This window comes from Strix aluco, chromosome 8, assembly GCF_031877795.1.
Source record: "Strix aluco isolate bStrAlu1 chromosome 8, bStrAlu1.hap1, whole genome shotgun sequence".
In the NCBI taxonomy this organism is placed as follows: domain Eukaryota; kingdom Metazoa; phylum Chordata; class Aves; order Strigiformes; family Strigidae; genus Strix; species Strix aluco.
This window is the reverse complement of record NC_133938.1, coordinates 7,897,240-7,914,701: the sequence shown is the minus strand read 5'-3', so window position 1 is coordinate 7,914,701 and position 17,462 is coordinate 7,897,240. Positions and strand designations below refer to the sequence as shown.

The window sequence follows — 17,462 nt, the reverse complement described above, 5'->3', positions numbered from 1 at the left end:
ACCTGAAATACCTAAAGAAAACTCCAGAAATCCAGACTGAGTTTAAAAATGCAAATAGGCAGAGAAAGAAAACACCATCCAAGAAATCTCTTCAGTGTTGCATTGTGATGCAGAGGTGATTAGCTCAGATCCTGCAAAGTGCATCACTGCGGTGCTGTACCAGGGCTAACATTTCAGATAAAAGTCTATCAAAGATTACTGACACCTGGAGATTTTTTTTTTTTAATTAAAAGAAAATTCTAGGATTTTAGTAGCCATTGGGGAGAAAAAATAAGAAATCAGAAAATATCAAGAATAACTGTTGTAACTTTTTTCAGTGGAAAGCAGTATCTCCACTGTATAAACTAGAAAACTTCATGTTAGTCCCAAGGATTTAAATCATAAACAGCTATGCTATATGAAAGAATCCAATTTCCTGACTCAATGCCCTACATTTGACAATGGTAATGAGAATGATTGCTTTGAACTGCATCATTAAGTCACTATAAAGAAATTAAGGCTGCTGCAAATGAAGTATTTCACAGTATTAGGGGAAAAAAAAAAATCCCCAAATTTAACCACCACAATGTTTCAAAATGTAATCATTGTACTACAAAATTTGCAGCAATACAGTATTTTAAGTACTTGTATTTCCAAAAATCTTGTTTCCCATTTAAACAGGAGAATTTCAAACAAGTATAAACAGCAAATTTTCTTAGCTCAAAATTTTCATTATTCAGCAGCTTAAAAAAAAAACCCAACCCAAAAACATTTTCTCTTTTTCTAACACACTTGAAGACACTCAGCCTACTTACACTTGGAAAGAGTTGAGATATGTCCTACATAAGTCAACAATTTCTATTGTATGTCCAGGAAGTTTATGACCCAGGTAGGTGATTCTGAGTGACAAGAAACTATTGCAAAGGAAGAGCTGTGTTTAGTTTTCCAGAATTTCAAAAATCCCTCTCAAAAATTCCATATTTATGATATTTGTTAGCTAATTTTAGCAACAAAGGACGAGTTGATACTTATTTACAGATAGCTATTGAATTGGTTGGCATTTCAGGACCACCTATCTAATATATAGGTTAATTAATCTGGTTCCTACAATTAATGCTGCCAGTTGCTTAAAATATTTGGATTTAACTTGTGTGTCTGGGAACATGTACTAAGGCTTTAAAGTTTGATTTGTAGCATCAGTCTCGAATTTTACAACCTGTCATAATTAATTCAATCCCCTGCACTTTGAAATCTCCACAATAATAAGAACTTTATCAGGCTGCTGTCGGTATGAAGTAGCACAGCAAACCGAAATCCCACCGGGAGCAGTCTAGAGCCCTCTCTTCTAAGCAGCAAAAAGCTGTTATCATTTTCTGAATTACAGGAACTATAAAAGGACACTCTACTCAAGCTGCCGCTGAATGTCACCTGAAAAGCAATCACAAAAGGGCTCTGTCTTGGCTTATCTCTGAGCTCTGTCACTACGGCAACCAGCAGGGAATAAGTATCTGTGGGTCTATGAATTTAAGAATCCCATAAAAGCCAGGGCTAAAAAGGCATGTGCAGCCTCTCAAAGATTGACTGCATTAATACATTAGCAAATACTGTGAAACACTGGATAAATGTCAGCAATTATGGAAAAAGCATCTAATAACGATATTCGTTGTCTGTCAAACCCCCGCGAGGTTTGATATGTAACTGCCACTCAAAACTGTCTGTAATTTTATCTCTTTTATACATCTGAATCCACATCATTCAAATTTGTACTTTGAAAGTAATAAAAGTGTAAAGCAGGATGTTCTGTGGTGATCACAACTGTCAACAAACGCATGGTAAAGGACAGAAATGCTCCCAATGACAATACCAACAATTTTCACCAACTGTATCAGGTAGAGGTTTATTAAAAATGGAAACACTCCTGGAGGTTTCATCTGCAAGCAGTGTTATTAAGCAACGACTGGAGAGGGCTCAACATTGTTTTGATTATTGATTTAATGTATTTAGAAGAGGTAGCCTTTTAGCCATGGAGGCTCTTTGCAGAGAGCAGAGAGCAATGAGGACGGGCCAAGGTACCCAGAAAGTGGCCAAAGGGTGGAACTCTTATTGATTCACACTAAGCAATATAACAACCACAGGCAACAGGTCTTGGCAACTGTTAAGTCAGAAGGATGTGTGGGTTTTATGCCACAGCTTTCCCTAACAGTCTTTAGCATTCTCATAAGAAAGTGCTCTGATTTCTCAAGGCCTCTGCTACACCATCCAAAAAGGAGATCCTTAAAAGATGGAGATCAGTAAATACAATGCGGTAATGCCCAAGTACAGTTGTGCATAGAAGCTTAAAAGCAACATTATGTTGCACACCACAACTCTGCAATGCACTGAAAGTATCACAGAACAACTCTCAAGGAACCCAGCAGATCAGAAGTTCATTGTATGAGTAATTCCCACGCTCACTGCAGGCTTGCATTAACTACTAACAAAAATAGCAAGTACTTTGTAGGCATAAACTTTCTGCTTATTCTAATTTATCCAGAAGGATAAAATACACATTTAAAGGTCTTCAGATATGGAATAAAAGTATTCCAACTTCCTGACCCATCAAGTATATTGATAAACATATTGATTAAAAAACATAAAAGAAGAATTACAGTGTACTGGACAGAACTCTTTAGGATAGACCATTAACCATGGAACACACACTCAAAAATAGGCAATTTCTAAACCAGAATGATAAACACACCCCATGGAGAGGACATATTCTCCTGAGACAAAGTTCTTCAACTTATCTGTTGGAATAAGTCTCTGAAGCAAAGCTTGAGGTACTTTGGTGAAAAGATGAACTCTCTTTACACCTTGCTAGTAGGTATTAGTTACCTTTCTTTAAAGCATTAATATACTGTAGTTTCAAATGTGCATCTAGGAAACCTGAAAATTCAGAGAACCAAAACCACTTTTTTATAAGCGGATCTCATTCTCTACTAGAGTCTTAGTAATCAAATCATTACCTTACTATTTATTTTTACCACAGAAGAGAACATACTGTAATGGGCAGACTACATGTCTTTGAGCAGGTATCTACCCAGTGGTCAGGGCAGAAGAGACAAATTTTGGGGCTCAGAAAAGCAAGTGACCTCACGGAGATCCACGGGATGTGTTAACACCAGCATCCTTCTTCCTTCCTTCCTTGCTCATGCCTTCCCTTAGATAAGCAAATAATTCAACATCTGCACTAGTCTGTATATGTGCCGAGTAATGCCAGGACATCCTTATCTTGCTCTGCTTGGTTATGACTGAGAACCGGCAACAAAACCCAAGCCATATTCAAACATGAACCAAACAGAGTTGGATTTTTTTCCTTTTTAATAAAGCAGCAGTAAAAACTTACCAAAAACCCCATGATGATCAATGTGACAGCAGTTATTCTTCATTGCAAAGAGCAACTGGAATCTCAGATAAAGCCAGAGACTGTATTCTATAAAAGCAGTAAAGTTTCAGTAACAGTTATAAAATCTCCCTGTAGAACAGCAAGGCATCACCACCAGCTCAGGGAACAGCAGAGCAAAGCTAGGATATGTTGAAACCAGTATGAAAGCTCTAAACATCTAATAAGGAAATTCGAGTCTTTTTAATTACGCTGTTCGGCACAACTCTGAACACCAAGTGAAAGCACTGGTTTGGATAGAAAATGAATCCAGGACACGAGCTTGGATATGCTACATGCCTTTTATGGGAATTTTCCATAAGCCCTCCATGACACACTAAAGAAGCTCCATGTGGACCTGCTCTTTTGAAGAAAGGCTCTGTACTTTCAGATGGGAGGACTGTCTCAGGAAACCATCACTGCTTTAGACAGGTTGTGGTTATGAAAAATATCAGATTATACATGTGGTAGAGTTAACTGACTCTCTAAACACAGTTCTTTGAAGTCTTTTCTTTCCCCAAAAGATAAGAGATTAACAGAAGCACCTGCTCTCAAAGATGAAATTTCTATTTCATTGGTGACAATAAACTAGCCCACCAGAACAGTCATAAACCAGACTCTTACCACCTCACTAGCTCCCAACACACCTGTGTATGTCCAAATCAATCCTGCTGCTCTTCCCCATATGAAACATGAGACTAGCCTTAAAATTCTATGATTTCACTGACCATTTAAATTCATGGATTAAATGAGTTACAAAAACTAGAACCCTTTTTATGATAACTAAGAAAGGTGATCTTAATTTTCCCAGATTTCTGAGATCATGACTACTGCCATCCAAATATCCTTACATCAAACAGAAGAAAAAAGTGCATTTCCCATTTCCTTCATTTTCAGAATCTCTAACAACTGAAAAAAACAACATTAAAACTGGACCACAAGAAGCAGAAGTGTGAGCAGAATATAACAAATGTTTTTTTTCCATCATGACCCAACACGGTTAAGAATACTGAAAACTGAAATGTTGTGGGGTTTTTGGTTTTGATTGGGTTTTGGTTGAGGTTTTTTTTTCTTGTTTTAAATCATAGCTACTATACTGACTTGTATTTTTAATACAATGATACAAGGTTTTGTTCTTCAGTGTGCACTTCTTGCACTTCCATAAGTCTCATTACCCCACAGTGAGGAAATAAACCCTTCTCAAAAGCAACGTGACAGGTGTAGATCACTTCAATTGAGTTATTTTATGTTTTAAAATTGAACCATCCTAAATAAATTCTCTTATAACACAAAACTGGTTATCCCTGACATGGGAATTTTTACATAAATGAAATTAATTCCAATCACTATCTCAATCTTTATAAATAGAAAATAGACAAGGGGTGGGGTAAAAAAAAAAATGGTGAAGAAACAACTCTAACTTCTTTGTATATTCTGGGGAAAGAACATGATAATTCATCATATTTTCATCCACATAAAAACATCCAAGCAAGCCATAAGTCAAAGTCAGAAAGTTATCTAAAATAAAGACATTTAGGAACTGGTTTATTAAATTACTCAGTTACTTTTCTATTTCTTAATGATGATGAATGTGCTGCTTCACAGATTATCATGAACTTCCAAGACTAGGTACTGTCTAGCAATTTTTGCTGCTAAATCGCGATTACAATATAAGTGTTAAATCGAAACTTTAACATATTCCTGAACTACATAACAAAAGAGACTGCAAGTATTCTTCTAAGTATCTAAATTAAAAGGATCCTGACAGATCCACTTTACTACTCTATTGCAAGCGATTGATGAGAAGCACAGAAGGAAAGTAACATACAAAGTAATTAACATTACAGACAACCCAAACTATAATTATGATATTCTTAAATAGAAAAATATAGTTGAGTAGTTTCTAATGATATATATTTTTTTCATTTAAATGTAGTCAATTTTATGCTTCCGATTAATAGGCACTGTCTCTGTCAGAACTATTTATTCTTTAGCCATATCAATTCCAGGGGGAAAATTCCAAATGATCCAGTAAATGCAGACATGGCATCCATTACAATTAAACAGCCAGTGTATGTAAACCTCACAACTTGTTTTCATATCACAATGACAGCATGTGGTAATGAACTTTCTATTCAGAATTGTAAGATCTGGAAAGGGAAAGAAATACATACTCACAAATACTAATTACTCAGATGCTTAATACTCAGCCTCTTCAAAAAATCTGGAGATCAGCCAAGAAGTGTCATAAATAGTTTGACTTTGTACCAGAACACTATTTATCAGCATTCTTAATTTCTATCTGTGCAGACAGACTGTGCTTAGTACTTAGCAATGAAATAGCTAAATATAACAGCAGTGCTAATTAGATCATACATAAGCGTTTGAGAATTTTGTCTTCATTAAATTCCGTGAAGGAACGTCAGCCACATCTGCTACAGCCATCACAGAACTGAAGGTGGTTGTGTTCACAAGGGATGATGCAGAACCTCAACACATGAATGGCTACACACGTGTCACGTCTGAAATGTGACTCTTCAGCTGTGCAGCCATAATTTGTCAGTATAGACCTACTTCTGCCTAAACTAATAATCAATGGCTTATCTATACAGTGAAGAAGTACAGTTTCTTGTCTTGAAATGAGGATACAAGGTCTTGACCAGCCTTACTGTTTAGGGAAACAAAGTGTTACTGGCAGTAGGTGGAAGGACAGATGCTGAGCTCCTCTGCACATGATCTGTATGAGAGGGCACAGTTACAACATAGGGTGCTTCATCTTCTGTCTTGGCCTCTCTCCCCCCCTTCAAAACTCATCCTAAAACTTTTACATCTTTTTAATGCAGAAATATATTCCATTTTGACAAGCTCACTGTCATTACTTATGAAGAACCAGGCATTTCTCACTGCTATGCTGAAATGACTTAAAACAATGAACCAATTAAAAAAGTTTTAGCTTAAATACCAAGAGCAAAAGCAGCACAAAAGCAACCTCTCTCCCTCTCATACTGGGTGTTACTGTTCCATGCTACCAAAAATCAACAGAAACATTAGAGACAAAAACTCATCCTACCAAAATAAATCAAAAACCAGTGACGTCCTGAGGAAAAAAAGTTTTACCTCAAACATACATGTGTAAAGCTAATATCCAAAGAGTCATCAGTACTTAAATAAATAAAATCACAATCCTTCCATGTAAAAATCATAACTAAAACACCACCTATGACTGATCTCAGACTTTTTTTTTTAATGCACACATATTTGAAGGTTCCTCATTCCACTCAGCAAGAGCAGTAATTTCCACTGGAAGTTTAGAAGTTCAGCCAATATAGCAAAGAGAAATGTAACACATTTAAGAAATTTTAGTAAAATATTCTGGCTTGGTTCTCATTTTAAAAGCTTAAGATTGTTACAAAATCCAAAATACAAATTCAGAACACATTGTGAATCTATTTAAATCAAATTATTATGATTTTTTTATTTTCTAAGATAATTTTCAAGACTTCATTATATCAGTTGATGATATATACCCAAAAATAGATAAATTAAGCCTTTAATATAATTAAAGTTTTACTTATGTAAACTTGTTTAAAAAGGAATGATTTAGAACTCATACATTTACTTTGTTTGAACTATAATGAGCAGAACAGATATAATTTGTGGCGTTAAAATTATTCAGGCACAATAAAAGCCATAATATGTCCTTGCTGAATGGTGAAATGAGACTTCCACAGACTACTTATGCCTTGCTTCCCACAACCAAACTGTCACAGCATGAAAACATTCTCCTGCGTGTGGAGATTTTGATACTCATTTCCCTGGTGAAAGTGTGCAAAAGGACCTGAAAGAGTTATTGACAATTCATACAGTATCCCATATTTCATTAGATAGTACAAGCAGAGAACATATCTTAACTCTGAAGGGAGATGAAGCAACAATGTTTTAAATGACTATTGACTCCACTAAATTTCCTGATAATGTCAGAAGACTGTAGTCTGTCAGGTTCATAAGAGACTCAAGATGATACAGGAATCCAATTATGCGAAGTCTATTTAGTTGTCCTGTTTGCTAAGCCAAAGGTTAACGAGAACTGCACTGAAAAAACCTCCTGTGGTATTACAAAGTATTTCTTATGCTGCATAACATGTAAATGAAAAAGTATTTTAATCAAGTCTTTAACTCTTTAATTGCAATGGAGTACTATACAATCCAGCATATTAAAAACTCATGATGGAAGCAGATATTTTAAAAATTTGCACTGAACTAAAGACATCATGACTAATTACTAAAGTAATTATTACTGAATATTTCTAATTTGCAAAGGAAAAAATCGTTCAGATCACAGAACCATAGATACTCATTGCTAACATTAAATCTTTATAAATAGTATGCTATGGCGTCTAATTTTAGACAGAAATTAATTATATTTTTGTTGGTAACACATTCAAATCTGTTTACACAGCTGACAAGTCTCAGCTGCACCAGACTTGAGCAGTAAGCTTTGAGGACTCGCCTGCTCTGGAGCAGATGACTCAACATTCACCAATTTCATTAAAGATGAAAAGGGAAAAAATTCACCTGCAACAATGTCACTTGTAAAAACAGACTTAAAACAGATTTATGAGTTTTACATATGTGAGGTATCCTATTCAAAAGAAAGAGAGGGGGGGAATACAGGAAAACCTAACAGCTGTGGGAAAACGGATTAGAAGTGTTGAGTTTCCAATTCTTTTTTGGGCTAATGTAAACTAATAAAATGTTAAAATGGATCCACATTTCAAAGACTGTAATTACCACATGACACCATGCTGTTATTTCAGATCTTACATCTATCGTCTCAGATATGCTCCTGAATACATGGACATAGATTTACATACCTCTCTCAAACTTAACTACTGTTTCTGCAAACACTACCACAGACATATTTACAAGTATATTAGAAATTCAGTCAGTCTTTGCCCTTTTTTTTTTTTTTTGATTAGCATAAATCCTTTGCCCAGAGCAAAAAAGCAGCAGTCTTATCAAACAAACAGCAATTCTCCCTTTACAAGAAAAAGTAGAAATGGACAGCAGAGCAATGCATTGAAGATAACGGTAATATGTAGAGAAAGCAAATCCCAATTCCATTTTCACTTTGTAGAATACTCAGGTTCAAACCCTAGTTTAAATAAATAATTTTATAAAAATAGGAATACTTATTTTTTCTACATTTTTTTTCATGTCACAAAATCTACATACAAAACAACTACATACCTATTTCAGCCTTTTAGGTATTTTTTGGTTTTGTTGTTTGGTCGTTTGTTGGGGGTTTTTTTAAATAAAGGCAGACCTCACTGACTGGCATTGGGAACATACTACCAGAAGAAAATTATCGGAGCAAAACTGAAAGACATGCTGTAAAACACACTGTAATGACAACTATGCAAGGAAGCAAGTCTGACATTGAATGGAATTCTGCAGTTAAAGTCCCACAATTTCATGAATTTGTAGACAATTCACAGTTAGCCAACTCTGTCACCAAGGGTTCATACTGATCTCAGCGAAGATTTCCCTCCATTTCTAAATAATGGTAATTCTAAAACCTGCAACATATGTTTGAAAATTGAATACATATTGTACTGTATACATAACATTTATTACTTCAAAATGTGATCTTGCAAATGTCCATAAATTCTTACTGGTCCAGCAAGAACCAAAGTAGATACTTTAAAAGCAAGTGAAGCTCTTCACTGATTTCAACAGGAACACCTCCTGCTTGAAGCCAGCCACAGGCTTAAGCACACGGGTGAACTAATGTACACTACTGAGTAAAATATCTAGATGGGCACTCAGAATACATGTGAAAACCAGGACTTTTTCCTGAAGTTTAATCACTGCAATAGACTTCTTCAACTTCCAAAATGCTGTGTAGCTTTGCTTCAGTCTAGGAACATGTCTCCTTCTTGTCTAAAACACGCACTGAATTTGATACACATGAATAATTTCCCTGTGCTTCAGTAATCCAATACTTTAGTATTTGTATCTTCCAAGATAAAGCTCGGAAGTATGTGTAATGTTCAGTTACTGCACATGAGACAGTAAAAGGTATCGAGTAATTCCAATCAAAAAATCTAGGTAAAATCAGCTATTTGCAGGAAAAATGAAATGAGAATCAAAGCTACTTACCGAGTCATCTGTGGCAGAAGTAGGCCAGCCTTCCCACAACTGGTGACGGACAGGGATACTAGTTAGGTCATACACATTCCGCTTCACCTGGTAAAAAAATAAAAATTAAAAGATCAGAACTTGCTCTAACGAAAGCAATACAGGCAAATTGCATTTTTTTCATCATAATTCCAAGCTTTTTATTTTGATTTTTTCTAATTATTGTAAAACAAGTTCTTCCAACACTCGAATATTCAGATCTCTTCCACATGTTTACACACAGTTCTGCCAAGAGAATTGAACTATGTTAAAGAAAAAAATTAAAATGTATAAATCATTCATAATGATTCATTATTACTTCAGCATCATAAACGTGTAAAAATTCATAATACAAATTTTCACAGTAAAAAGTATTACAAAGTAATCGACAAACTGAAGGGAAGCAGAAGGTAATAACAAAAATTCTGTTGCAGGTTTTGCTAGTTAATATATTGTTTCACCTGAAAATTTTAGGTCATGCTACATCTAATGCAGTAAGAAATAGAACTAGTGTTGCATAAGTTTCTTAAATGGGATCCAAAAATAAAAGTGAGTATATTCAACATGAAAATATGAATAAGCACATTTCTAATGAAGACAACACATAAAAAAATGCAAATAAAATAATTTCTATATCAACTGTTTTCCCATGCTATTAAAATACAAGTCGCTACCATTAATCATCTCACATGATGGTTGTCAGGAGGAAGGGAGGGGGTAAAGAAAAAAGAGTTGAAAATTACAAAGACAGGAAGAATACTGCAAAATACAAGAGTTACAAAACTTCTTCCACAAAAAACATTAACACAGATAAAGCTGGCATGTTTTATTGGAGGTTTTGTGATAAGCAATTATTTAAATCACAAAAAGATGTATTTTTGTACTTGGGATAGAGAGTCATACCTCAAATTCTGAATAGTATCTTACACCCGAATGTAAACACTGCACAACCAACATGCACATGTAAATATTGCCCAGCTGGACCAGAACTACGACCAATAAAATGCTTACAGCAAGCAAGGTTGGCTTTTGGTTTATCTTCCATAAAACTGCTACATGGGAATATAAGGTCCTCCCATACCGTCATACGTCTATTTTAGTTTCCAAGTACAGATCTCAACAACCTATATTACATCCAGAAAAACATTCTCAAATAGCTAAAAGTAAGGTTTGATATGTTTTACTAATATTTTACATGACCATTCGCTACAGAATATCTGAGGAACTCAGAAGTTCTGCGTGCTGTTTCCAGATGTAAGAGGGCTGTACAGTCTAAAGCTAACAGACACAAGAACCAAGTGTTCGACACATTAAACCAAAAGATATTAATGCAGATGGATAAGATTTGACTTAAAGCAAATCCCAAGACTACTCCAAAAACTGTCCTCTGATGCCTTCTTTAGCTTTTCATTTGTTCACTTGTCAACTGGAAAGAAACAATTAATTGTATTCTAACTTCTGCTATAACTAAAAATTCTGTGTACTGAAAAATATTATATATAGTTGTCAGCAGAAAAGATCTTTGAGCTAGCACCTTGCTTGCAGTTCAGCCCACTTACCCTAAGTTAACAACTTTCTCTAAACAGAAAGATGTTAAAAAAAAAAAAAAAAAATCAGGAAGAAAGCCAAAATTTGTCAAAATGAGAAATAACATAATCCACATATTTAAGGGTTTCATATTCAAGAAATGAATGAAAGATGATTCTAAACTACTGTTCTTAGGGAGACAATGCAATAAAGCAAAGTGAACCACTATACAACATTTTATATCATCTGATCCTACGTATTAATCAGTACTTGCCATAGCTTCATCACTGAAGCACAGTTGAGGTTTGAATACATGGTAAGGTAATATGGTAATATAAACATATGGAATGTACATATGTTCCCTCATAATTTGTAATTTATTTTCAGTACAGAATGTATATGCAACATCTGGCAGTAGATATTAATCTAAACATGCGTTTGCATAACGAAACAGCACCAAAACTCTTTTTCTCTGGATCATCTTTAGAGAGAAATGCTGCATGGAGCCTTTCTTTCAAATTTTGCACGTAGTTCAAGCTCATGAATGAAGGACACATGTGCAGACAGTAAGCAGCAAAAGAACTGTTCTAATCATTGTAAATATCCTATGAGGGCTGAGGGAGGAGGCAGAGATTTCCACACATAGGCTTGCTCACAAATGTTGGTTTGGGCAACATTCTTCAAAAGACTCTTCACGGCACTGCTGCCTGAGTTTGCCAACAAATAAATACAACTGAGAAAACTCAGGGCATATAGAGAGCAAACACAAAGTACAGTGTTCTTAATGTATTTCCAGTTCCCAGATCCTCCATTCAATTACTGTTGCTCATTCTCACTACTTTTAGCAGTAGTAGTAGTGGAAGTAGTATTTCATACTAATAAAGTGCCCTTTAGTGAAAACTGTCTCACATTTCTGGATAGATTTCAAATATAGGCTATGCAGATAATAATTTCAATACTATTGGTTTAAAAGCTTTATAAATATAAATATTCTGCACAGATGAGTGGAAAACAATGGCTTCAATTTATTATCCAAGAGTAAGAAACATTACTTCCAACTCTTTGAGTCTACATCTCACTAAAGGATGAAAGTCATACCATGTGGGTTCCTTATCTGGGCATTTCAGTATCGTAACATATATTTGGGTTGGATTTTCAGCTCAGCTTTACATTCACTGTACATTCTAGAATCATTAAGATACCTCTCTTTTTTTGGTAAAACTGGTAAATTACATGTACACCCTTAAGTTATTATTGGTTTCGTGCAGGAGTTTTTCAGGGAGACTAATCTTGTAACTATGTTTCAATTTTTAAAAGTTTACAACTATATTTTAATTTTAAAACCTAAAACAAGAACACTGTTTTGTTTTAGACACAGAATACTGAAGTATTTATTAGCAATTAAAGTGGACTTCATATTAGTGCTTCCTCATATTTAAGGAAATCTTCATACTTTAAAAAATACAAATACACTTTAATTATTAAAAACATTTAAATTCATTTCAAATACACATGTGTATACACAGACGCACCTGTGAAAAATGGAATTATGGAAGACTGAACTCTACAGAGCTTGGTATATGATCTCATTCCTACTGTTCAAAACAAACAGCCTTTCTTCACTGCTGCTTAACAAGAAGGTAGCCTGCTGTGCAGTATTCGTTTCACAGTAGTATCAAGGTAAAGAGATGTCATTACTCCGTGCTGACCCCACAACAGCCCATCAAAATGTAACGATACTAATCTGTGATCACAAGAATACGGTTCTTGCAATTTTAGTTTTCTTGCATTAAATACTGGAATAAACTGTCCCTGTGAGATCACTATTCTCCAATTATATATCAAAAAAGTCTTATTAATATTATTTTCACAATGTAAAACTCTAAAGTGAGCTATTTTGAACTAAAAGGTGAAACTTTTATTGATCCCACGTTTCTGTAAATAACTACATAATATTGTTTTCAAAAAGCCTTCAGAAGTAAAAATAAATAACTCAGAAGTCGCATTCCTCAAATTCCCTTTTAATTCCAAAGTACAACAGAAAGGCATTATGAAAAAAACAGTATTTCCCTTCTTTCATTAACTCATCTGTAACTGCACTGAATTCAATAACATTCCTCTGCTATTCTAAGCTTGAAAGGCATGCTCGGGGTAAAGTGTTATGTTGGTATAAAGCACAATGCCAGACTGATGTGCTGGACAAAAGTGATCAAAGTTGAAGTAATTTTAGCCAACGCACAAGTATTCTGCTGCATTATTCTACCAGAATGACATCTGTTGAGCAACTCGTCACAGAATAAACTAGTTGTTATAGACAGGCTTGGTCGGGTAGGGGACCATGTAAGACTTATTAGAGTAATGTTTGATTAAACAAACTGCTTGAGTTAAGATCATAACTGAATTTGGAATTTGTGCCAAAGTAGTCCTCTTTCAAACAACAAGCCACAATCAATTATTTAAGATAAAATAAGCTTAGTATTAAATAACTAAGTTTAGGTTTGTTTGATAATTAGAATAGTATTAAGAGAATAGGCTGCAAAAGTTTTAGAGACTGATCAAGAACAAAAAAACCTGGTTTCTTCATTGACTGACTTAATTTCAGTTTAAATTTTAAAATTCTGTAAGGAGGAAAAAGTTCTGAAGATTTGTATAAAGCAGAACTAAAAACTGCTTCTTTACCAGGCCAGTGAAATAAAAAGCTACAGCCATACTCTTCGTGCAACTGAAAAAAGTTAGCATAGTAAATGGATGAAGTCTGTGTTAAGGCTTTTCTTTCTAAATTCACATGATATCAGTAGGAAGACTGAAATCTTTATAGATTTGTGTAAAGCAAACTCTAACTTCTCGTGCCATCCACTGAGCTACATTTATTGGCAAACTTTTTGGTCCCCACCTTTGATCAGTTTGAAATACTAATTGGTGGCATTGTCTTTGTTCAGCCCAGAAGTTCTTTTCATAATGTTCAGATGCCATGGTGACTGGCACATTACTATGGCAGCCACCCTTCAGATTATAATCTCCAGAATATACGATCATTTAAAAACAAATTAAAGGCACATCTATTTGGTTCCACAACTCAGCTGTGAACAGTATCAATACAACCATTTAAACAAAAAAACCCCTCCCCCAGATATTTCAGATGCAAGTCTACTTGGAAAATGATGTATAATTACTGCAGAATGCCCTGCCTTGCAGCTATACACTGATGATGGAAAAACACATGAAGTTTCACCTTCAACTCATTTTCACTGGTGTTAGAAGTGAGATAAAATATTAAACAACTTCCAATTTTTTAAGAAAATCTGTACGTCAAAGTAGTCAACACACTGATAAAACTTCCCAGATACAAGCAGAGTCTTACTTTGTTTCACAGTTTTTTGTAAGCAGATGAGTATGTTGCTTTAATAGGAAGGTTAAACACAAAAGACACACTTTGTAGATATTAAGTTAACCCAACATTCAAAGCCCTTCCACATCCATATTAGTAAGGATAAAATGAAGTAAAATGTATCACAGGGCAAGAAGTCTGTACCAGGTAACGTGACGATGACAACTCTCTGGTGGTTTCACTTGCCAGGAACAAATAACTATTTTCTTATTTCTGAACAAGAAAAATCTTAAATCTACAGTTAAAAAAAAAAATAAAATCTAACACCTACCAAATTGTTAAAAAATTAACTATTATGCTGAATCATCAAAGAACTGTCGTGCCTGAATCTGTATCTTTGAATCACAACAAATCACAACAAAGTTTAACATTAGTTTCCCTCAGGCTGTTTTCCGCTTATACAGGTACAAAGTTAATTGAAATAATGTAGATAATGAACTTTTGTTAGTCTTATTATTAAATATAATTTATGCAAAGCTGTAAATTGGCTGAGATGCTAAAGACTGTTCCAGGCACATAGGCAGCATGAAAGACAGTGCAAAAATGAGTGCATGAAAGGCAGACAAAAGGAGCAATAAAGTCAGAGGACTGTGAGGAATGTGGAATGTGAGTTGGGGGACGCAGGGAAATGAGATCAGACGCAGACAGAGCGAGAATCTTGACTTTGACATTGTAACAGAGAAGAAGCCACGATAAGTAAGCGAAGTTTTCAGGGGACAGCAATGATATGGATGGGGCTATGAAAGAAATGCAAAGTAAGCAAAAGCATTTTGGTGAAGAAAGATGGAAAGAAAGGAGGCAAAACCAACTAAAGCAATAGTCTTTAAGATTATAGAGAAAGCCTTTAACACCTCTGCCAGACAAAATTCCACCAACAGATAGCAAAGCGCATCAGGAATCTGGCAGTAAGGTACTGGAAGCTGGGACAGAATCTACCAAGCTTCAAAGCACAGAGAAGTGTCAAAGGTGATAAAGTGGTGATTTGAAAGTTATCAACAGTTATGAACAAAGAAGATGGGTCAGATAAAAGGGTAGCTTCAGTTAACTACGGACTATCAAGAACTATTAGAAATACAGACATGTAAAACTATAGAGGAAGAATTTCTGAATCAGCAACTCTGCCACAACTTATTGCATAGATTTGGTCCATAGTAGTGGCAAAGAAGCTAGACAGAAATGAAGTTAGGTGAGAAAATTAAAAACAAGAGTGATCCATGTTTAGTCTTCCCATAGCAGAGAACAAGTATTTTGCATTTTATCAGGAAAAGACTATCAACAGTCAATGAGAAATTGAATTTCTTAAGTGATACATGCAGCAACTTTTATCCAGCTACCCACAAGCTGGATACAGTACATTATTTGCAATAGGAATATATGAACCACAACTAACACTAGCATCCAAAAGAAATTTCTCAGGTCACTTTATGCGGGATTTGTATGAGGGGAATGGTATAAGTCTGCTTCGCTCACAATTTTATTCATCATTTTTAATCTCCAATACCCTATATAATGAACTGTATTAAAATAAAGAGAACAAAGGTTATTTAAATCAACAAATTTTGTTTTTTGTGTAGGCTTTACTTTAGAAACAATAATGCATCTCTAAATACATCAAATGATAACTGGCCTCTCCTTCTAGCAGCTGACTGAAGTTTAAATTATGGAATGCTTTCAATTAGTGAATTAAGATGTCAGAAGTGTGCTGGTTTTAAATAATGGTGTCTGCTTCTCAAGAATTTCATACCACTGAAACTCTCCAAGGAAGACTCACTATGCTAAAAAAACCCCACCTATTTACATTTGCACATATACTCAATTCACTTCGTTGTAATCTAAAGGAAAAAAAAAACAAACAACAAACTTCCAACCTAAATATTTAATTAAAATCTATACTGAAGGCTAGAGAACTCCTCTCGTGCCCAGGCTTGCCAGGCAAAAGTCAGTTATGATTCAGGGCTTTTCTGAAATACACAAGAATTCAAATGTGTGTTTTACTACAACACATTCTCTAATTAATTTTTTATTTCCCAGCTCCTCCTTTAAATTATTACTTTTGCTTTTAACACCTCTGAAAGATTCTGGCTTGCATTTATTAAGTTTTCCCCATTAGTACACTAAAGTTTTGAAACCTCTTTTCTTGTTTAATGCAGAAGAAAAATGAAGCTTAAACTCTAACATAATTGCTTTTAATTCAGTGTCTGGAATACATTACTTGCTTATACTATCATGACAAGTAGAATTGAAATAAATAAAAGCACAAAACTTGTATATCTACTGAAAGTACTATTCTCTTCCTTCTAATTAAGATTGTTTCATTTTCAAATTAAAAACAATATGTAATTTCAAACATTCTTAAAGGACCCTAAGAGAATCTGAACGTCCATTGTATGTAAACAACATACAAAGCAGAATTCATCATCAAGCTACAACACAAAAAAATCAGCAGAAAATTTTCTGCTAAGTTTTCATGTATCACGTTCCTGTAATTAAACACATTTCATGTACAGAAAAGCCACTACCACATCCAACTTTCACATTAGAGTGTACGGAACAGTGTTTGAACCAAAATAAACCCACTTTAAACTACTGTTAAAAATTGGTTGTATCGTACTGTAGTACTCAGTAAATATTGTGTCAACATCTTCATTAGAAAGCTTGTTGAATTCATTATACAGCCATTCAAATTAACCTAGGTCTGGAAAATAATGTTTGATTTTTGTGACATTTTGCTGATAAGAGTTCAAACAAAGAAGACTGAGTCACATTAAACACTAAGCAAATTCCAGCATATACATTTTTTGATGTTTCAAATTCTTTAAATTCAGTATCTAGAAAAGAGATTGAAGTACATGAATTTTGCCTCTAATCATTGGGAAGGTGGAGTAAGAACTTCATATATCCAGGGATTAAATGATTACTTTAAAATAAATAATCACACCATTTCCAATTTGAGTCATGAGACAAGGA

General features: G+C 34.6%; 1 protein-coding gene across 2 annotated transcripts in view; it reads right to left on the bottom strand.

The window, feature by feature from the left end:
• FAF1 (Fas associated factor 1) overlaps positions 1-17,462 on the bottom strand; it is a 172,740-nt gene that overhangs the window by 77,712 nt on the left and 77,566 nt on the right. For both annotated transcript variants that reach the window (XM_074832074.1, XM_074832075.1), the window contains exon 8: positions 9,563-9,649. In XM_074832074.1, the coding sequence (XP_074688175.1) occupies positions 9,563-9,649 (87 nt within the window). The remainder of the gene's footprint in view (positions 1-9,562; positions 9,650-17,462) is intronic.